The sequence below is a fragment of the Cygnus olor genome, chromosome 8, assembly GCF_009769625.2.
Source record: "Cygnus olor isolate bCygOlo1 chromosome 8, bCygOlo1.pri.v2, whole genome shotgun sequence".
NCBI lineage: Eukaryota > Metazoa > Chordata > Aves > Anseriformes > Anatidae > Cygnus > Cygnus olor.
The window spans coordinates 1,091,582-1,113,926 of NC_049176.1; the positions used below are offsets into that span (position 1 = coordinate 1,091,582).

Sequence of the window (22,345 nt, forward strand, 5' to 3'; positions counted from 1 at the left end):
CGCAGCCCTCAGGTGCGACGGGAACAATGGGCGGGGGCGGCGGCCGTGAGAGCAGGGCGGCGCGCGTCCCGCCCCAGCGCCGCGCCGAGCGCACGGATACGCAGCGCGGCGCGCACGCCTAAAGTAGTCCGCCTTTGTTCCGCGGGTGGCAGCGGCTCGCCTCCACCTGTGTCCCTCCGCCACCGCGCCGCACCGCCCCCTGGCCGAGGAGCTGCCTGGCGGCGCGGGCGGGGCGGGGCGGGGCGGCGGCCCTTTGTGCTCCCACAATGCACCAGCGGCTCCTCCGCGGGAAACAAAAATGGCGAGGGGCTGCGCCGCGGCTGGGCTGGCCCTGAGGCGGCTCTGAGCCGTCCCCCGCCCTTCTGTCCGCCAGGGCCGCAGCTCGGGGGGGGTCCCGCCGCGCACCGAGGGCCCGGGCCGCCGGGGGGAGGCCGCTGCCGCGCTCGGCGATTTCCCTGTATGAGGCGGTTGGCACCACTGGGGGGACCGAATGAGGTGAGGGGGGAGGAGGAGGAAGGAGGGGCGGCGGGGGAGGGAAGGAAGCGAAGGAAGGGCCGGGAAGGGGGCGGCAGCTCGGGCCCCGCAGCGCCCCCCCGGTGCCCCCATCCCCGCCCCGAGGGCTGAGGGGGCCCGGGGAGTTCAGCGGGGCCGCAACAAAGGGAAGGGGGCGGCGGGCGGGGGCCTCGCACCGGCTGTGCCCTGTCTTTTTATTTTTTCCTCTCTCTCGGTCCGTGGGCATTGGCCGAAATGGCTACGTTCGCTCACGTGTGAAGGGAGCGACACAAAAGAGGCGGTGGCGGTGCTCGCTGGTAACTTCGGGTTGGTTTTTGCGGTGCCTCACCTCCAGCTCTGTCAGCAGCGCGGCCGGCAGGCTGAGCAGCGTGCCCTCCCAGCCCGTGAAACACGGCCCCCGGGCTGCCTCGGGGAGCTGCCCCGAGAACGCGCTGTGTCTGCTTCCCTGCTCGAGTGCCGCAGGGGGAAAGGGTCGGTGCTCCTGGTAGTCGGGGAGAACAATACGGCTCCGGGCGGCGGCGGGGCACCAGGGGCCGTCACCCCCCAGAGCATCTGGGTGCTGCGTGCAGGAGGAGGCCTCGGCGTGCAAGGATGGGCCTGCCGCGGAGGCAGCCTAGCGTTCTGCTTGCTCCGTGGGTTTCTGGTGGTTGGGCCCAGCTCGTGACTAAAAGGCCATACGCAGTGATGGATAATCGCGTGATTTTTTTTCCTGGTTTACAATGTAAGGGAACGTGATAAATGTCTTGTATTTAAGCTGGCAAAAGCATGGGATAGTAAGAAAACAGGTTCCCTGATTTTTGTTGTCTGTAATCAGGTTGCTAAAAGCTAACAACCTAATGTTTGTCCCTCTTCTGAGAGCTCAAATTACAAATCTATTGGAAGAAGAGAAAAAGCATAGTTACAATAGTATTAGGAAAGAGGTTAATACATTTAGTTTCTTTTTAAGAGAAAAGAGAACAAGGGGGTACAAAGATTGAAAATAAAATGTAAGAAAGTGAATAACAAAGTAGTGAGAGAGAAGGATGGCTCTTTGCAAGGAGCTACAAGCTAGTGAAATGTGCATCTACAGTGAGAGTTTAACAGTAATGCTTTCTGCAGTTAACTCACATTTTGTCAGTTATATGAAAGACAATTCTTAGAGAAACCACATATGTACTCCAGGACGAATTCTTAAAAGGTGTCAGTTGGTTCTAAAAGTTGGCTTGGTATAGTTGGTTGGCAGTTGAGGTGTGTGTATATATTCTAACTAGTTGAAGGTGATACACGTGGCTAGTTAGTATCAAGACTGAACTCAGATATGCTAGTTCTTCACTGCATTAGGTGATCAGGTGAAGTATGAGAAAAGGTGCTGTAACAAGTAGCCACAGTTCATTTGCTATTAGGCAGTGGGCATCTGTATTTTCTGGAGATAGGTGTGAATAAAGATAGTACCTGAGACACTTCAAGTTGCTTTAAAGCACGTTTTGCACAAGTAACATGGGGAGTAGAGGAAGAAGTTTGGATGGAAGAAACAAGTAAGTGAAAGCCAGAATGAATTCTTAGTTTTTGGTAGTACTTCTTGTGTGACTGCCTCTGAGCTTGCTGCAGTTGGTTTCACCTTCTTTACAGACCTTCCTTGCAGGAAATGGAGGGGATGTATGTCTTTGAGTAAAGCACAATAGGAGAAGAATTATAAAACCACAGGTATTGCTGGAGGGTCTCTGGGCAGGGTGATACCTGTTAGTGGAAGTACTGAAACTAGTTTAATTTGCACCTTAAACAACCTACATTTCAAGCTGATGGCTTCTTCCTAGAAGGTGGAATCTCTATTGTTGAGTGAAGTCGAGAGGCTTGATTTTCTGTGAGAGATGATAACTAGTGATGAATGTTCCTGTTGAGTGTGGGCATATTTTGTTCACTAACTAAACTACCCGGGGATAATACTTTATTTTTTATGTTTTAGTTAGATTTATTTCTGAAAGGTTTCTTACAAGAACTGACTTTTATGAGTGCTCCATGGTAATAAATTTAAAATAAGTCTATCTTCATGAGTTTTGGTCACCTGTGAATTTTTTTTTTCCTGCCAGTGCAAGTCAGTGTGTTGTCTGTAATCTTTACAGCCTGGGTGCCTGCTCATTCTATACTCCCTTAGGTGCCCTGCTGGGCATGCTGTATTTGGATACTGTGGAAACCCAAAAGGCAGTTGTTACGTTCAAGGGGGTGTTAAGTATATGTTTAAGGGAAAATCTGATTTGAGAACCTGATACTCTTCTCTCCTTAATGCTACCTTCTGCCTCTTTTTGTGTATAAATACATGATCAGTCCCAAAACAAACGGCTTTTACAGAACAAATGGGGTGGTACAGGACTACCCCACCCGACCTCCCAAGGTACTACAATATGCAGGGAAATATGTTGTTCCTTAATGAAGACCTAAGGACTAATACTTTAACTTTACATGTCAAACAGAATTAAAATACTTCTAGTTATTTCTTGAAGGAGGACTTGATCAAATAAAACCAAAGTCAGAAATGTTTGTTGTTATAGGGCTAGGCAGCTGCTGGGATAAATGCATTCTTCCTTTTCATGGTATGAATCGGTCCTATTAAGGAGAGTCATACTTCATAAGATCAGAAGATGATTTGGGTCATAAGGGATCTTGGGAAGTCCCCAGTTCTGCTCAGTGCATCTTCAGCCACCAGGCCAGGTTGTTCAAGGACTTATCCAGTCAGCCCTTGAAAGCCTCCAGTGATGGAGGCCACACAACCTCCCTAGGCCTCTGTTTCACTGCTAAACTGTCTTTATGGGGAGAAAATTTCTCCCCTATATTCATCAGAACATCTTTCTTCCACTTACGTACATGAAGTCTTGTCTTTCTACTGTGTGCTACTGTGAAGAGGCTAATTCCATCTTGCTAATCCTCTCATAGGCTGCTGTTAGGTCTCTCTGAAGCCATTTCTTCTGCAGGCCAAATAAGTCCAGCTCTTTCAGCCTCTTCTAACAGGCCAAGTGCTCCAGTCTTTGGCTGTCTTGGTAGCCCTACAGCGAACACATGCTAGTTTTGTATCTTATTTTGCACTGGGAAACCCCAAATGCAATATACTTCATGCTTTCAGAGTTCTGAGTAGAAGGGAACAGTCACTTCCCTTCAATCTTCTGGTCAAGCTTCTTTCTAGCGCTCAGTTCATGGACTCAGCTGCTCATCAGCTGGATTGGCTTATGCCTCTTTTAGTTCTTAGTACCACTTTTTTGGAAAAAGGCAGAACTTAGTATTTTTATCAAGTAATGTAATGGATATACTTTTGAAAGGACAGAAATACTTTTAAAAAAAAAAAACTAGTGAAAAGATGTTCTGTCATTAGCATAAGATTATTTAAAGTGTCTAACCATACAGAGTAATTTGGAGCAAAAATCATAGCCAAAATGATGACAAGTCTTCTTCAAATGATTAAAAAAACCACATCCACCATATTGGGATAGCAATGTAAGTAATGTATTGCATGGAAATCACTTCTGATGATGATGAATACTATCATGTTAAACCTGAGTAGTGCTGGGAAGTAAACAAGTTAAAATTTCTCATCTTGCTACCATGGAGCAGCTCATCTAGAAAGTGGGTGCCCTGAAACCTTCATGCCTAAATCTTCACGCTTTAAATGATACTTTAACCTCCCCACCCTTGATGGATTTGTTTAGCATGGCTTGCTTGCGTGGTCTTCAAATGGGCTTGCTGCACATCTTTAAATAAGAATGTGAACTTGACTCGTATGGAACCGTGGGACCAGGTGGGCTGCTTTCAGGAGCACGCAGGTAACTGATGTTCTTGTGGGGCTGCTTTTTATCATCTGAGGTAGTGGAGAACAGAGATAGTCAGTGATGACTAGAGATAGCAAATGTTAAACCCATCTTCAGGACAGGCCGAAATGTCAACCCAGGAACCACAGGCTGGTTAGCCTCACTTGGGTTAGTGGAACAATTTTGGGAATGTATTTCTTTTCCCACAACCATTGCTATTTGTTTTTCTAGGTTGAGGTATGCCTAGGTTAGATTTCAATTATCCTTTTTTCCTGCACATTAGTGATGTGGCTTAGGCTTTTCATCATACCAGAACATAAAATAGTGTGAAGGTAAGGTGCTAAAAGTACACCTTTGTGTATGTGTTCTGTGACACAGCACGTTGGAAGTGGTTCCATGAATCAGTACAAAAGGACAGACTATGTTTAGACATGTATTGGAGCTTCTGCTTATAAGTGTAGCAACTTCTTAATATAATAGTGTGTTTCTGTATGATTGGAACAGTGACTACTGCAACAAATTTGTCACTATCACAAGCAAAGTGAACTTCCTAGGTTTTTTGGATCAAGCTGGTTGTATGTCTGGATTCGGGGCAAGCGTGGGAAGTATCCTACTACATCTGTCTTTGCTCATGGCCCAGCAGAATCTTTTTGTTTGGGGGAAGGGGTATTGCTGCCACAGCGAGCCAGTATTTTGGGTTGGAACTAAATCATCTTCAAGGTCCCTTCCAGCCAGAGCCATTCTATGATTCTAATATTGTTCAGCATTAGATCTGATAAATGGGAGAGATGGTGCAAGGAAGGGAGAAGAAACATGCAGTTGCAAGCTAGCAGCTGCAGTGGAAGCGTGGCTTTGGACTTGGTTATGCAGTGTTGGGTAAATGAACTAAGACTGTGGCTCCCAGAAGAGATTAATTCCCCTTTTCTGCCACCCTCTGGCTGTGAGGTCTTGCTGCTTACCTGCTGTTCACCTGTCTAGTCACCTTTGCGAGGTGCTTGAACTTGTTTAACGTATCAGAAAAGTAATCCACAATAAGGGGGGAGAAAATGGATAGGAAGCTTATGGAGAAGTAAGCCTGTTATCCCAGAGCTGGTGGGAGGGGAGCAAGCTGCTGTGTTGGATCAGTCACACGAAACTGTACTTGTTTGGTGTGTTCCCAGTCTTTGTTAGGCTCTCCCCTCTGCTCCCCCTCTGGTCCCTGTGAGATGCTAACTGTCCTGTGTTGAAGAGTAGAACAGACCGCTGGCATTTTACAACCCTTATTCATAGCTGAGGGTGTGTTTCGTTTTTTTTAAAGGTTTATGGAAGCATACATTTCATCTAATTCTAGACGCAACAGTTGAAACTGAAAGGGTAAAGCTACTTCTGATCAGAACATAAAATTATTATCTCTAGTTATTATAAGAGAGGAAGGTCTAGTGAATGAACTTGTGTGATATCGCCTTTTCCAGTTTTGAGGTGGCTTTGGGATCTATGAGTTGTCTCAGTAGGATGCAGTGTGTATATACCAGTAAATATTAAAAATGTGTGCCATTTCCAGACTGAGTTCCTTCTAAACCTGCTGGACCATCCAAGCTTGGCTTCCCTTCAGTGTGGCTTGTATATACTGGGAATAAACAAATTATCTCCAGGTCCTCCTTCTATAAGTTCTCAGTGAATTAAAAGTTTCTGTTAATGTTTTGGATGCTTAGTTGCTAACAATGTTTTTGAATTGTTTTTCAAAACCTGGGCTCATAGGGTAGTGATCACCTCTAACTGTGAACGGTGAAGTATTTATGTATCACGCAGTCCTTCTGAAACAAGCTTCTTGAAATTGCCTGGGCTGTCAGCGAGATGCTCTGTGCTCAGTGGTATGCTCTGGCAGTGCCAGCTGAGGGAGTTCCTGTCCCAAGCTGCTTGTTTGCTTGTGCTCTGTTTTGCTGATAAACCATTCTGTGAAACTAACCAGTGAACTGCGCTGCCTGGAGAAATGACTGGAGAGTTCTTCCTAACAGCAGTGCTTCAGAGCAGCTGTTGAAACTGAAAAAGTACAGAAGTATGAGTGACCTACCCTGGTACTTGGAAATGAGAGGGTGAATGCTGCCATCTTCTTCCCATCTTTTCTCCCTGGCTTCCCTATGTCGTCTTATAGGGCTTTTGGGGAGAAATGGGAGTCTGAGACGCTGCATGAACATTCAGACTTTCTAACGTCCAGTAAAGATAACTGGCAAGTTCTAATTTTCATTTTAGTAGATACAATGCTATGAATAGGGTGTCATGGTTCAGTCCGCTTACTGAACCAGATTTTTGGGTAGCTTACTTTCTGAGGGAATTTGCCATTCCAGTTGACAAAGAATGACAGTGACCTCCTCCTACTGCAGCATGTTACTGTAACTTAATTCATTAAGTAGATGAGTAGAAGGGCTTCTGCTTGTCTTGCTTGAGAATATCTATGGTTATGATCAAGACCCTGAGGTGAAAAAATGAGTGAGTGTTCTCAGTACTTCATGAGATTACCTTATGAAGGAATGGTCAAAGTGCATTTCCTATTTTGAAGCATATTTCAACATGCAGACTGAATTCCCCTACTACTGAAGAATTGCATGGGTACGTAAGTACTTTCTTTGGACTTTAAGTGCTTGAATAAGAGTAGAGCCACAGCATATAAACAGTATTGAATAAAAGATATAAAGCTTAATACATGCTTAAGTTGGACATTCTGTATGACATGCAACATAGCTCAGTTGTGCAAGTTAAATGAGATAAAGTAAGTTTTTATATTAGATGCATTTTTTGGGGCGGGGGAGAAATAAGACATTGAACATTGTGCAGTGAGAAGTGCTAGAAGGGAAATCTTAAGATGGTGAGTAAATTGTTACTTAAATGTTACTGATTTTATTGGTAATCCTATAAATTGGTGGGAAGATGCTATGGAGGTAGCATTAGAGAAGACCTGAAAACAAGTTCCTTAAAAATGTGGAATGCTTAGATCAATTTCAAAATGGCAAGGAATTAATGTAACTTGCATTTTCATTTAACATCGTATGAAAAATTGATTTTAATGGTTAGTGTAACTTTCTGGTAATGGTTTGTTAATTAAAATCAACCAGTTAAGACAGTGGCTGTTCCCACTTGATCTCCATTAAAACATTGAGGACATGTTTCACTGAGGAGGAATTTCTGATCCATGTGGAAAGCAACTGTCAGCCTGTTTTCCAACTAACCCTGTTTTCTGTCTACACATCAAGTTACACCCGAAACTGCCTCAGCAGGAGCTACTTCATGAGCTGTTCGGTCATCGCTTCAGCAGTGCTGTCTGTTATAGAGCAGGCAGTGTGGACAGGGGAGAGGTGACTGCTTCATTGGCTCAGACCTTTGTGGTGTGTGAGTCGAGATCCTTCGGTGTTTGAAGTGTATATTGTGAATTTAGGCTGTTGTACAAGACCGTGTATAGACTCCTTGTAGAAGTGCTCTGTACTAGGAAATGATGCACTAGGCACTTAAGTTAGTCACTGAAGTTATACTTTGGAATTACGGGACAAATTTTTCTGTACTAAAGTCGTCTTCACAAGCATATGATCATTTCTTTTGTAAAACTCAAAATATTGTGCTTGTTGATTTGCTTTTTTAATTGGAAATCTGTACTAGATTATATATAATAAATGACCTGACTGTCTTTTTGCTTACTGTGTCCAAGATCTTTCAGACCCTTCTCATGTGCTGTTACAGAAGAGACACTGTTACTACTTTTCAGCCACTTTCTCTAGTCCTATAAATCAAACTGAATAAAAAGCTGGAAAGAACACCTTTGAATGTCTAGAAGAGTTGTTCTGTCAATACACGCATTAAACTGGTTCAAGGTACACTAGACTAGTCAATTTGCTTTGGGTGTTTTAGAATACCCACTGCATTTTATTGACCTGTTTAATAAGCTAAATCAAGTTCATAGATGTGATGATGTAACTTGTAGTATCAGAATACTTAGATACTTCCTAATGATGATTCCTTTCCAAAAAAAAAAAAGAGCAGTTTATAGTTTCACAGCTATTTCTAGGTTGTTTTGAACTAACCTTGCCTAGCCTTTGAACATTGCTTGCTTTATGTCAGCTTGGGCATTTATGTAGTCAGAGGAGTTGGGGGAATTGAGGTTTTAATCTTCATCCTCAGGGTACTGGCTGACTTCAGACACGCTTGTTTCAGAGCCTGTTTGGTACTTGGGTATGTAAATGCTTGTACAGATACAAAGGAGAGAATAGAAGGTGGCAGCAACACGTGTTAAGGGCTGACAGCATGTTTCAAAGGCTTTTCCAAAAACTAAAGCTAATGTACAAGAGAAGGGATAAAATCTTGCAGTGATGTACAGAAGATGGTGAGTTCAAATGATGAAGTACTTTAAGGATATGAGTTTATTTGGAACAATGCAGAAGGTGCCTGGCCAAACAGAAGAACTTCAACCTACTGAATAGCTGGGTAATGAAATGGCAAGTGAAATCCCGTGCAAAGAGAACACACAGTGGGGAGAGAAACAGTAAGCTCTGGACTGACTGCAGTTAGAATGAGAACCTGGAGTGTCTAATAGTTTGAAAATTTTTATGCAATGCCTGATGGCACTGCTGGGGGGAAAGACTGCAAATCTTATTCTTAAGAAGTAAAATGACCCAGGCTAACGGGCTCAGCTACAGCAATTCTCTTGTTATAAACTTCTATTTTGAATGCTGCCTGTGTCCTGGCTTCTTTGTCAGAGGCTGTGGTATCATAGAATCATATCCTAGAATGACTTGAGTTAGATGGTCTTTAAGGTTCCTTCTAATTCCAACGCCATGCCATGGGCAGGGACACCTTCCACTAGATCAGGTTGCCCAGGGCCCCATCCAACCTGGTCTTGAACACCTCCAGAGATGGAGCATCTGCAGCTTCTCTGGGCAGCCTCTTCTAGTGCCTCACCACCCTTGTAGTAAAGAATTTCCCCCAACCTCTAATATTAATCTCCCCTCTTTCAGTTTAACACCGTTCCCCCTTGTCCTGTCATTATCTGCCTGAGCAAAGAGTTGCTCTCCATCTTTTTTTTAATAAGCCCCTGAAAGTATTGAAAAGCTGCAATAAGGTCAAGCCTTCTACAGGCTGAACATCCCCAGCTTTTTCAGCCTGTCCCAATAGGAGAGGTGCTCCAGCCCTCTGATCATTGTTGTGGCTTTCTCTGGACCTGCTCTAACAGCTCCATGTCCTCCTTGTGCTGGGCTAAGGGCCCCAGACCTGGACGCAGCACTCCAAGTAGGGCCTCGCAAGGGCAGAGCAGAAGGGAACAGTCACCTCCCTTGGCCTGCTGGCTGCTCCTCTTTTGGTGCAGTAGGACTTAGGAAAAGCAGTGCTAACATTAAATAGCTTTCATGTGGGAAGCAGCAGAACTTATATTGCAGAATCATGAGGGGGGGAAAAGAAATGGTGATTCTAGTAATTGTATGTTTGATTTTGTGTGTGAAGAAAGGCTAAAGGACCTCACACTTTTCCTTTCTTATTCTAACGTAGAAGTAAACTGTTTTACATTAGAAATGTAACATGTAGAAGTCATTCCTGTGCTGGAAACCTCTACAGCTATGTTTAGTGGCAAAACACATTACAGTACTGGGTGTATCTGAGTTAACTTAGACCTTGAGTTAGCATAATGCTCAACCTACTGTTCCCCCATACACCATATCTTACTACCCTGAGTAGCTAACTGCTGTGCACCACATTAACTATAGACTGATACTCTCACTACTGGGGTAGTAGAATTGTCTTAGGACCCTTTTAGTTTCCTTGGAATTCTAGAACTCTGACAGTGTCTACAATGGTTCATATTTGCAGAAGCAATCCTCCATTGAATGTTTTGATGCATTCTCTGATGCTTCTGGTACCCTTATGAAGAGATGGAGCAGAAAAGTTGTTTGAGTGTCCCCATCCCTATTTATGTTAGTGTCATAGAAGATTCTTCTTTTATACAAACTTGTCTCTTTCAAATTTGTGGAGTCTTGTAGTTGCAGAGTCTGAAAATACGACCAGCTTCTTAGGTAACTGAAGTTCTGGAGGTAGCTAAGTGAATTCTATCGGTAAATCATTAATATCTAAAATAACAGTTTTCTTACTTTACTATAGTTTTGTTTACATTTTCTCTTGCTTCTCTTCTTTCAGAGACTCTACAGCGGTGGGTAATTCACTGGTCCATAAGCGGTCTCCTTTACGTCGAAGCCATAAGACCTCAGCATCCTTGACCAAGCTGTCATTACGTGATGGGCAGAAAGCCAAAAAGCCACTGTGTAAATTTGAAGAAGGTCAGGATGTCCTAGCTAGATGGTCAGATGGCTTGTTTTATCTTGGAACTATCAAAAAGGTAAACAGCTGTTTAACTTCAATAGAGTCTTACAGTATATGTTGGTTAAATAAGACAGCGTTATTGTTTCACATACTTAAGATTAAATATATTCTTCTACTTAGTCCTTTTACTCATGGCCTCCACTGTATTCATGTTTTTCAGATAAATAAACTGAAACAGAACTGCTTCATTATATTTGAAGACAGTTCCAAATCCTGGGTTCTCTGGAAGGACATACAAACAGGCAAGGACTTCAGTGAAGTGGTCATTGTTTGGTATTTTGTTTAGATTATTATATCTGTTAAAATGATTGTATTGTATGCTTGTTTTCTAAAGAGCAATATAGTTTAATGTGACCCAGGGTCATGAATTAGGCAAATTAAAAAACAAACAGAAAGCCTCACCTCTTTTCAAAAACTCTTTTCATTGAAGTTACTTTTTTGTTTGTTTGTTTGTTTTCCCATAACTATGTGCAGGAAGGGTAGAACACTTCTAAAAATAATCACGTTTGTGTTTATTTGGATGGGAATATAGTATAATGCTGTCTTAACAGAAAACTCCAGGACCTCGTTTACAGAGTTTGACTTCCTGTTGTTTTCAGTTGAAACAGCATAATGTAGAAAGAAACCAAAGACTGGAAGATCCTGCATTTGAATGGATTTTTCATGCTTTAAAATAGCACCATACTCTTTCACATAAGAAAGTATGGGGGTATTTAAGTATTGTAAAGAAATGTTCAATTATCAGGTGAGATGTCTGTTTTATATTAACTTTAGTTTTTCAGATATTTTGGGACTAGCAAGTGCTTTAATAATCTAATGCTAATAAAGCATGGATGAGAATTTCAGTGAGTTTCATCTGATCATCTGAAAATCGGTTACTTTTACACGATGATGAAATAGTAATGGAAGGCTGATCTGTCTCCTGCTGATTCTTGATATTCAAACACTATTTGCTAAGAGGAAAAGGTTTGCATTCATAATAGCAAATGTTTTATTTCTGAGGAGATTTTAAATTTTTTTATATGGTGCTAATTTATGATCTTTGAGTCATTTATGGTAACAGTCAAATGTTAGTTCATGAGTATGATAACAAGTAGATTAAATAGCTTGTATTTTAATCCAGATTTTTACCCTGATATGTGGTGTAACTGAAGCAAGATGTACTTTTTTTTTCCAGTCTAAAAGCTAACATTTCTCTTAACCTTTACAGTTATTGTGTGCTTTTGTTTGCTTGCAGATATTTATAAGAAGTAATAACATGTTTCCTAAGTGTGTTGTAAATTTAAAATTTAAAGCACTTTGGGCAGATTTATTAAAAAGACATGCACTAAATTGTGCATGTAGTATTTATAGGAAGATGCAAACTGCTTTGAATACAAAACATATCTGTCAATTGTCCAGATAGGATGTGTCGATGCATATTTTTCAGTCTGCTTTTATATTCTTTATTCAAATATTTAATTTTTGTCGTTTATATTGAGGAATCATGGAATGCATAGTCAATAGGCAATATATAGCCTATATCTATGCGGCAGCCTATGATAAGTGATGAAGATACTTAAAGTCTGTTCAGAATGTGTGAATTTATTTTTTGCTAGGGAGTTTGACTGAATAGCAATCTGTTTCTACAATTCATGGATCTGTAACTCATTACCAAAAAAGCATATATGTGATGATGGTACCAACTGCAGATGTAGTCTGGAGGGGGAAAAATCATACCTTTGTCTTTTTCTAGGAGCCACTGAAAGTGGGGAAATGGTCTGTACAATATGTCAGGAAGAGTATTCAGAAGCACCGAATGAAATGGTTATATGTGATAAATGTGGGCAAGGTAACTAGATTTTTTTTCCTATTTCCTGCATTTTAAAAGACATTTGTTTCATGGAGGAGGATATTTACATGGCTATCATTGATTGCTCAACTAATCTTAGGTTTTATAGCTCTTAGAGGCTATTAAAAATTCAGTGAATAATTATAAAACATGTTAAAGTAACTAACACCTCTTCTGTAAGTAAAGCTACTTTTTTACTTAGAAAATTTAAAGGACCGTTTTGAATGTTACTGTTTTTTGATCAGAGTTTTGGCACTCGGCAAAGGATAATGCATTATAGTTGGATTAAAATTATATGTAGTTATTTTCTTTTGCCTTTTTTTTTTTTTTTTTAACTTGGTTAATCACACTTAATATAGGTTATCATCAGCTGTGTCACACACCAAATATTGATTCCAGTGTGATTGATTCAGATGATAAATGGCTCTGTCGACAGTGTGTTTTTGCAACAACAACAAAGGTATGTTCCTAGAAAAAACTCTTCTTAATATTCCCAAATTGCTCGCATAACTTGTTTGAATTTGAAACCAGCAAATAATACAGCATTTTTTCAGCAACTTCTCGTGTTAACTTTGATCTGGATGAAAAAGTTTTGTATTTTGGGAATTAATCTTTATTTTAGAGATAGGTGACATTCCTTTTTCATTTCATTTTTTGAAAATATGCTGGTATATTAAGGCATAAGGATAGGTGAAAGCACTTTATTTGATTATAGACGAACTTTTGTAACTTTCAAATTAAAGGATTTGAAAGTTTCAGGAATGTATGATTACTTTTGTAAACTAGTGTATTTATTTTGGCTCAGAGAGGTGGTGCACTTAAGAAAGGACCAAATGCCAAAGCACTGCAAGTCATGAAACAAACATTGCCATATAACGCAACAGACCTTGAGTGGGATGCAGGCCATAAAACCAATGTCCAGCAGTGCTACTGCTATTGTGGAGGACCTGGAGAGTAAGTAAACAGATAACTATGCAAGCACTTTTCTCCATAATAAAGCTGCAAACTTTGACCCTGATCCTGTAGACTTTTACTTGTTACATTGGCTGTTTCTGTTGTATATAGGTATTAAAGTTGATGTGGAGTGGAATTTTTAATTACTCATACTGTTATTTTAAAAATATCTCCTGGGAAATATATTATTAATGTCTTTCATTGTCCCATTCAATTTGTTTTAATTTTGTCATGTGACATAAAATAAAACAAGCCCCTTCTACAACAAACAGTAATATAATTTTGTTTCATTGCTATTGCTCTATGCTTGAGGTCAGATGGAGTTATTCCTGATCTTGCAGTTGTAGACAACGTTTTTCTGATGTTAACACACCTGTCATTAGTCAGAAATGTAAATGTATCTGGACATCAGTTTATTAAATACAGTTAGAATAAACAGCTGTATTTATTGTGAAGTTCTTTGGTTATTTTTTGAAAGACAAGCTTATAAAACATGACTTAAGTTTGTGTATATATAAACAGTGACACGCTGAAAAAAGGAGTATTTTGTTGCTTTTATTGTCTAGATTTGCACAGGTGCTACACTGTCTTTGTTCATATGAGTAAAGTTATGCTGAATTGTTCCCTTACATCAGGGTCAGAATTAATACAAGGTAGGATACTATGAGGTAGGATCCTGTCTGATTCTACTTCAGCATGATGCCCTGTATTGCAGCTGTTACCATAAGCGGCTGGCTCTTTTTTCTCTTAACGGCATTGTAGAGTCCTTCCTTGGTTCTTCCATTTCCAAGGAATGAGGACATCTAAGCAGCTAGAAATGAATACTGTGGTGTCTGCGTGGATTAGTGAATGAGTAAAGTAGCACTGAAGATTTGAAGTCAAGGCAAGTCAGAGTCCCACAAAGAAGTAAAGCTTTTGGGGTTGGAACTAGGTGATCTTTAACGTCCCTTCCAACCCGAGCTATTCTATGGTTGATTTTGAGTTTATACTCACATAGCAGAACTTTGAGAATTTTGCAGACTTACAAAAATGTAACTTTCAAATTTGCATGGTTCCTTTTCTCAAGGGAGAAGGTGGAAAAAGGCCAAAAAAAAAAAAAAAGAGTCTAAACTGAGGCTCAGTTTGAGGATTCAAATAGTTGAACCCTCAGAACAAATGTTTGTGACATATGCGACTGTTGTTGCTTTAGAAAATGACAAGGAAGCTAATCCAGTATGTGAGAAGGCATTTAAATGTTAAATGGATTTCTTTAATTCTTATGATCAAGAATTAAAAGATCAGAGGAAATTCAATTTTATTTTTTTTAAATAACTCAATCCTTTTTTTTTTTATTTATTATTTAGGCCTCTTCGAGTCAGACTTTTCTAGTAATGGTTCATTGTGAAACTGTGTTACTGAAACATTCATATTCATATTTCAGTAACACGGGTGACTTTTATAAATAGTGAAAGTTTGGGTCAGAAGATCCCTTGCTATTTAATTTAAATTGAAATGGTTCTTTGTTACATTTAACATGTCTTGTTTTTCTTTCTGTTGGTGAAGCTGGTATTTAAAGATGTTGCAGTGCTGCAAATGTAAGCAGTGGTTCCATGAGGCTTGCGTGCAGTGCCTCCAAAAGCCCATGCTTTTTGGTGATAGGTAAGAAACTTGAACTATACCTTACGGTTGCCTTTATTTAAAATGTGGAGGGAGTATGTCATAGGTGAGCTTTTATTAAGGCATCAGTAATACATCAGTATTTTCCAAAAGCATTGTGGTGAGTTTAACATAGAAGATTATAGAAAATAAAAGATGTGTTCAGGTGCCAAGAAAATGCACTTTGTCATCTCTGTTTAAAAAGGAAAAAAAGGAGGCAGAGAAGATGTAATTAATGGATAGTTGACTTTAAACTGTTATTGATTTGACTTTTTGTGGAGATCCATTATACAATAGGCTATTGGGAGATCAGAAGTGTTAAAGCTGTAGGCTGTCAGTGTGTGTGCTGTAGAGAAGACCTAGAAACAGTGTGAAAATCGACCATTAGTGGAACAGGGTAAATAAAATGTTTTTCTGACTGTTTCCCTTGTTCCATTGTCTGTAGTGCATCAGTGCTCCTGTCTCCATCCAGCTCGCCTGGGTAACACCAGCTCTTTTCCAGCTCGTTTGAAACGATTAGTACAGGGAACTGGAGAAACAGGAGAGATAGTTAGATGACAACTCTTTACATCCTCTGTTCATGTGTGATGAGTGGAGAGAAAAGGAAACAAGAAAGGGCGCTTGTCTGTGCTTTCCTTTTAAAAGGAATTTGGAGTATTTGGAACAGATAAGAGAGAGAATTTGAGAAAGTAATCAAGGAGCATCTCATTACGTTTTCTTCTACCCCTCAGTTGTACTGAAATGTTTGTGTGAAGGAACTAAATTAAGACCTAGGAAATGCTCCTTTAAACACATGCTTACCCTTGTGCACAGGCTTCTTCACTTGATTGAATGGAATGGGGACACTGGGGAACATCTTTACCAATATAGTCACAGGTTGAGGGAGCTAACCTTGAAGACATGGAGCATAAAATTTACAAAGTAGGGATAGCTGTGTCAGGTAGAAGACAGGGTGCATCGTAGAAGCTGATGGTGGTGGATGAAAGGACTATCAAATGCTGTCTGGCTGGGTTTCTAGACTGCTTGCTTTTCATTTTTCCCCAATCTGTCTTTAAAAAAAAAAAAAAGCAAGTGAAGAGTCTTGTCAAGAATGATGAGGTGGTAGCTCATAATAAGTAATATGTTAAAATATTTTTTTTGTGTGTGCTTCTATACAGACACCTACCACCTAGTCACACGTATATATACATGTGTATATATTTTTAGGTTTTATACGTTCATTTGCTCAGTTTGCAGTTCTGGACCAGAATACCTCAAGCGTTTACCCTTGAGATGGTAAGTGAAACTTTAAAACAAACCAGAAAGGTGAGTTGTGTACATAGTGTGCTTTTTTTTTTTCTGTCTCATTAAAAAAAAAAAAAAAAAAGGAAATTCACTTGCTGTCTTGAGTTGTTGTTTCCTGAGTTGTTCTTGTATGAACTGGAACAGTTTTCCTTTCAAAGTGTATGCATAAATGCACGCACATATTTGCAATTGTGTTCACTTAGGATTTATTCTTGGAATTTTTCAGTAAATTTGCAAATAAATACTTGTTTGTGTATGTGAAGTTTGAGATACCTAAACAAAAGTCCTTTTTGCAGGTTTAGAGTCTTGTTGTTAGATGAGCCAAAGGTACAGAGTACAATAGTAAGCATCTTGACACATTTTATAGTAGTTTTCTTGATGAGATTTAATATCTAGTTCTAGTTTAATATCTAGTATCTAAGTTCTAGTTTGAAGTCTTTTAACTGTAGCTTGTATTAGAAATAATATCCAGTTTAATGGATATATATGCTAACAAATATAAGGTGGAAATGACCTTGTTAAATGTTAATTCATGATAATACTTGTATAAATTTAGAATTATTTAAATGTAATGTGGTTTAAACCAGTTTTGGAGTTTAAAAGAACATCATGAGAATGAGGTGAGGCAGAAATGAAAGTACAATTCAAAGCTGAAGCAGTCACATTGGGAAGAAAAAGGGTAGGAGATTTCATAATGTTGTTTCCTGGACTGAGTGTTTTAAGTTATGCTTTGTGTTTGTCTAACTATATTGTGCTAATCTTTTCTCCTAAATTATTTCAAAGAAAAGCAGTTGGGGAAAACCTTTTGTGTTGTTTTTGATTCAAATATTTCTGAATTCTAGGGTAGATATAGCACATCTATGCCTTTACAACCTAAGTGTTATTCATAAGAAGAAATACTTTGATTCGGAGCTTGAACTCATGGCATACATTAATGAAAACTGGGATAGATTGCATCCTGGTGAGGTAAGTAGTTGGAATACTTTTTTTTCCCCCCTCACTCCTGAGTCCTGAAAGTCAGTGGGAGTTTAGGGACCTATGAACTGCTTTATGGAGCATATTAAATCTATTATTACCATAAAATCTGGTAATTCAAATGGTAATTCAAATTCAAATTGAAGATCATCTTCAATTTCCTTGCAAAAATTGGATGTTCAAGTAGTGTATGTTTTTCTGAGCTATGGAATTTCTAAAGTGACCCACGGAACTATTAGTTTGTTGTTTGCATGGCAACTTTATTTTTATACTCAACTGTTTATTCTGTGGCATACATGTTTTGCTTTTCTTTTCTTTTGTAACTGTCTCATAGTTCTTCGATATTTTCATGTGTGCAGACCAGAAAATGTAGAAAATATCGAACTGAATGCAGAGTATATTTAGTATGAAGACATCAAAGTCTCTTAGGTGTACAATCTGACAAATTATTATAAAGAAACATTTATTCTTTCCTCCCTCTTCCAAGCACGAGTGGTCAATTCATCTACCAGTCTAAAGACTTCGATCTTTTCCAGCCATTTGACTCACTAAACAGTTATCTTAGGGGAGGAGAGATTGAAAATTAGAAAACTCACCTCTTTAAGTGGTACTTTTAATTTCTTAACCAATGCTTCTATACCTTCATTGAAACTTCAGTCACAAGGCTACATTTTTTGATGGACTAGATTTTGAGTAATTGTGTAAAAGCTGTAAGGAAATCTTCAAGACTGTTTATGCTGATAAATTTCTAAATACCTCTCATGAAGTTGGGAAAAATTGTATCCTGAAAAATTTGAGGCAAGTTTTTTTGTTAATCTGGTTTCTTTATTGAGCAAAAATTAGTTGCAGAAAGAATAACATATACAGTACTGATGGTATGAGTTTTCTAACAGTGACAAGCTAAGAATATTACAAAAATGACATATTTCTCTAGCTGGTTAGAGTTGAATAAGAGATAAAGCTTTTTATTATTGACAAGCTAGGATTAATTGGTGGAATTATGAGAGCTTTGAAGTCAGTATTTTTATCATGTTACTAATTATGATACAATAAAAATATTGCAATTTTCTATAGCTAAGTGCTGCAGAGTTGCAAGACCTGTGGATAGCAGTGGATTGTACTGAATGCATGTGGTAAAGATGCCTAAAAGCAGTTGTTACTTTGTGAAAAATCAGTCAAATTTCTCTCCTAACTTTGGTAGTCAAGTAGAATGACTGTGAATCTTTCCCTCTTGCCCTAAATTATATTAAAAGATTGTTGTGGTTTTTTGAGTTTACATTTAGCTTTTAGAAATGCTCAATGGGTTGAATGTGCTAGCTCTTCTGTTTGGTCACCATTTTATTCTTTAGAAAGTGTCTGAGGGCTTTTTTTGGGCTGCAGGTGTTGTACAGTCTCCTCTGTAGTATCCATACTGAAAGTGAAACTTTATCAACTGTTCATCAGCTCTATAATTGAAGATAAATTAACTGCACATCCAATTGGATATAAATTCTGGAGCATTTTGGCATGACAGCTGAAAATATGGTAGCTTCATGGCTACTTTAAAAAATAGCTGTCTAAATACAGAAATAATCTTGTAAACTCTATTACATAAATGTTATGTCCACTTTATAGTCACCAGTGCAGGCAAAAAATGGGAATTAGGTCCAGTAGCAGGATTTTGGTTAAAATAATCAACAATAAAATAGTTAAGTTTTTGTGCCAATGTAGTTGTACTCTGCTTGCAATCTCAATTAGTTTGGAAATAATGCTACTGCGGAACTCTTGTTAGCAGCCTTGGGAGGGTAGACTAGTATTACATTCTTCGAGTATACTAAAATACATTTAAGAGATGTTTTTCTTGTAATTCTTAAAAGTAAAAGGTAAATTATTTGGCCTGGGCTTAATTCTAATATAAATTCTGTGGGTGTGAACTACAGAATGTATGGGGTAATGGGCTAATACCCTTTTGGGGTTAGGCAGTTTCCACAACTAATACCTTATAAATGTACTTCACATCCAAATCTATAATTTTAGTGACTCAAAGTAACTGGAATCTTTCTATTACTGAAGAATTCGTCAGGTTAAATGATTTCTTAATACTTCACAGCTGGCAGATACACCAAAATCTGAAAGATATGAGCATGTACTGGAGGCATTAAATGATTACAAGACCATGTAAGTTGTTGGTATTTTTTGTTCTAAACGTTTGCAGTTTTATTGTTTGTAGTTTTCAGTCTCCTTTGCTCAGTCAACCTGATAATCACTCTGGCTGTGGATAATATTGACATATTGAATACTGTTTCTATTTCAGACTATAACATCCCATTCCTATTTGAGTGGAACCCAGATTATGAGAAAGTTTTTAATTTCCATCCTCTTCTGAATTCTCATTCTGTATTTCAGACTGAGGATTGCAGTAGAGGAAGAGGGTTAATAAAATAGCATTAGGATGAGTATTATAATTTTACCGTAGATTTGTTTTGCATGAACATGTATATGTATTTGCATAATTTTTAATGTTGTTTTCCTTGGAGTCAGAATTCTAACAATTAACTTAAAATCATCTAGGTTTATGTCTGGAAAAGAAATAAAGAAAAAGAAGCATTTGTTTGGCTTGAGAATTCGTGTTCCTCCTGTGCCACCAAATGCTGCTTTAAAGGCTGAGAAAGAACCGGAAGGAACTTCTCATGAGTTCAAAATTAAAGGCAGAAAATCATCTAAACCAATTCCTGATGTGAGGTAAAATAATCCAAAGGTTTTAGCAATGTTATGGTAAACTGGAACTACTTGCAGTATATTTTGGTGCCTATAAAAAAGTCCTTTTCATTGTTTAATGTACATTTATTTAAATAACTGTAAAGGTGGACTGCTATTTGTACACTTTGCAAATATTTTAAGTTTTAAATTGATTTAGCTGTATATTCTCCTTTAAGGTGATTATGAGAACAAGGTCTTCAAGCTTATTAGTTTTCTATTATGATCCTTCTGAAAAAACTTGATATTTAGCAGTAAGAACAATACGAAGTATCTCATCTTTGCTGCCATTGGGGAGACAGTATCTCTTGCCTTTCTGGTGCATTTATGCAATGATATTAACTGGATTTTTCAACAGAAAGTATGATGTGAAGCTATATCTTATATTAGTATGTCTCTTTTACCAAGTGTGATCATAAGAGTAAACGACATTTAACATGCGTCCATTCCTCTTCAACATTAGGGAGTCCGTAATGTCACTAGAAAGATCTTGTATCCGTTGTATTATTCTAGAGGCAAAATGTGTGGCTTTTACATGACAATTTTGGTTCACCAAAAGCTTATTTAGCACAATCTTTATTCATTGTCAAAGGAAAACATTTATTCACTGAAAACTATCTTCAATAATAAAGAACAAATTATAAATTTTCTTCTAGGGAATTAAGTAATGGTATAGAAAGAAAGGGGAAAAAAAAATCAGTAGGTCGTCCACCTGGTCCCTATACAAGAAAAATGATTCACAAAACTCCAGAGTCGTCTCCTCTGGTAAGGTTTTGGATATATTTCTTTTCTTTTGCTGTAACTGGATTATAATTTTTGAAGAAAAATATAACCAGTTAATCTAAATCGTGATATCCCTCCCCATTTACCCTCAAACAAAACAGATAAGCAATTCAAACTTAATCTGAAATACTTTGTTTTTTTCCTTAGGATAACGAACCAGTTCCAGTGATAGAGAACCCAGCCTTGGAATTACCCTGCTCTGTTGGGTAAATTTAAAAACAAAACAAAACAAAAAAACCTCTGTAAAGCTATTCTAACAACATGTCATTTATTTGTTTGCTTCTGAAATGTCAGCTGAGTTTTTAATATAAGATTATTTTCATTACATGGCAACCCTTATCTTGCATACCAGGAGATCTGATGGAACTGCACATTCATCCAATACCTCAGATGTGGAATCCACAGGTGCTGCCAGTATGAAAGAAACTACCTCATCTAGCATTTCCAGACATTATAGGTAATTGTACAATTACTCTATCTGCTATAACGATTAAGAGATTTAATATATTCATTTTTTAAAAAGACTTTCAGAAGGAAATCTTCAGGGGAATGTTCAGGGGAACAGAAAGCAAGCGGTTCAGCAGTAGTTCACCTTTGATAAACAGAAGTTGTGGAAATAGTACAAGAGGTATCTTGCCAAAGCATAATGTTTAATGTTCTAAGTCTGGTTTCTTGAAAAGCAAGGTTGTGTTATGCTTTCAGTGAGTTTTGAACCTTTTGGCTAACTTTGACTAAATCTGAGCCAGGTAGTTCCAAAGAGATTGCATTTTAACAAGCTTCAAGAAGATGCTCGCTTGGATGAGAGAGAAACCCAGAATAGCAACTCGCTTGTAGTAAGGCAGGCAATTTTCTAATCGTCTGTATTCTAGACACTTCCAGTGCTGTGTGGCTCCTCTTTTCTGTCTTGTCTTTAATTGAAGTTTTGGCAAAGCAAAGCTAGAAGATAAGGTGGGAGATTGAAAAAAGTTGTGAGGCAGTTATAGTAGCTGTGAAATAGAGATAAGGATATTTTGGAACTGGTCGGAGAAGGACTGAGGATATTACAAAGGGACCTAACACTGAGGAAGTGGGAATTCACAGGGATTTGGTATAATGATCTACTGAGATGCAGAGCTATAAATTGGCTGGGGGAATCTAAAGAAGTAAGACAAAAAACTTTCTTCACGACACAGGTGTTTTTTGTACTAACTGCTGTTCTTTGTTAATGTAAAATGCGTACTTAAATTACTTTTACAGAAAATAAGTCAACTCCACAAACACTTTCTGAGCTTAATTTTCTAATAATGGTCAGAAAAGAACAGATATGTACCCCAGATTAATTTTAGCAGTTTTTGTTTTGGTAGGTTTCTGTATTCATGTTAAAGAACAGTAAGTATGCTGCAATTTTTTACAGTCTAATAGAGCATGAAGTATTTTTGGCACAGTCTTCATAAATAACTATGACCCACATTTACGACAATAAATTGCTACTTGAATTTTACTCTCTCGTGATACATGATTCCTCAGTCTGTGTATTTGGTGGATGGATCCT

The 22,345-nt window shown here is 38.7% G+C and overlaps 1 protein-coding gene across 6 annotated transcripts in view; it reads left to right on the forward strand.

The window, feature by feature from the left end:
• The first annotated feature begins 239 nt into the window (after positions 1 to 239).
• MTF2 (metal response element binding transcription factor 2) overlaps positions 240 to 22,345 on the forward strand; it is a 31,617-nt gene continuing 9,511 nt past the window's right edge. For 2 of the 6 annotated variants that reach the window (XR_005822157.1, XM_040565831.1), the window contains exons 1-14: positions 240 to 495; positions 10,434 to 10,632; positions 10,777 to 10,858; positions 12,352 to 12,447; positions 12,807 to 12,907; positions 13,253 to 13,401; positions 14,944 to 15,039; positions 16,243 to 16,311; positions 17,163 to 17,286; positions 19,385 to 19,452; positions 19,846 to 20,016; positions 20,688 to 20,796; positions 20,962 to 21,020; positions 21,167 to 21,271. Coding sequence is in view for 5 of the 6 variants with exons in the window: in XM_040565831.1 (XP_040421765.1) it covers positions 491 to 495; positions 10,434 to 10,632; positions 10,777 to 10,858; positions 12,352 to 12,447; positions 12,807 to 12,907; positions 13,253 to 13,401; positions 14,944 to 15,039; positions 16,243 to 16,311; positions 17,163 to 17,286; positions 19,385 to 19,452; positions 19,846 to 20,016; positions 20,688 to 20,796; positions 20,962 to 21,020; positions 21,167 to 21,271 (1,433 nt within the window). In the remaining variant the exon portion in view is untranslated. Of the gene's footprint in view, positions 496 to 702; positions 985 to 7,629; positions 7,650 to 10,433; positions 10,633 to 10,776; positions 10,890 to 12,351; positions 12,448 to 12,806; positions 12,908 to 13,252; positions 13,402 to 14,943; positions 15,040 to 16,242; positions 16,312 to 17,162; positions 17,287 to 19,384; positions 19,453 to 19,845; positions 20,017 to 20,687; positions 20,797 to 20,961; positions 21,025 to 21,166; positions 21,272 to 22,345 lie in introns of those variants that run through there. The other 4 variants (XM_040565832.1, XM_040565833.1, XM_040565835.1 and 1 more) reach the window with 4 other exon arrangements.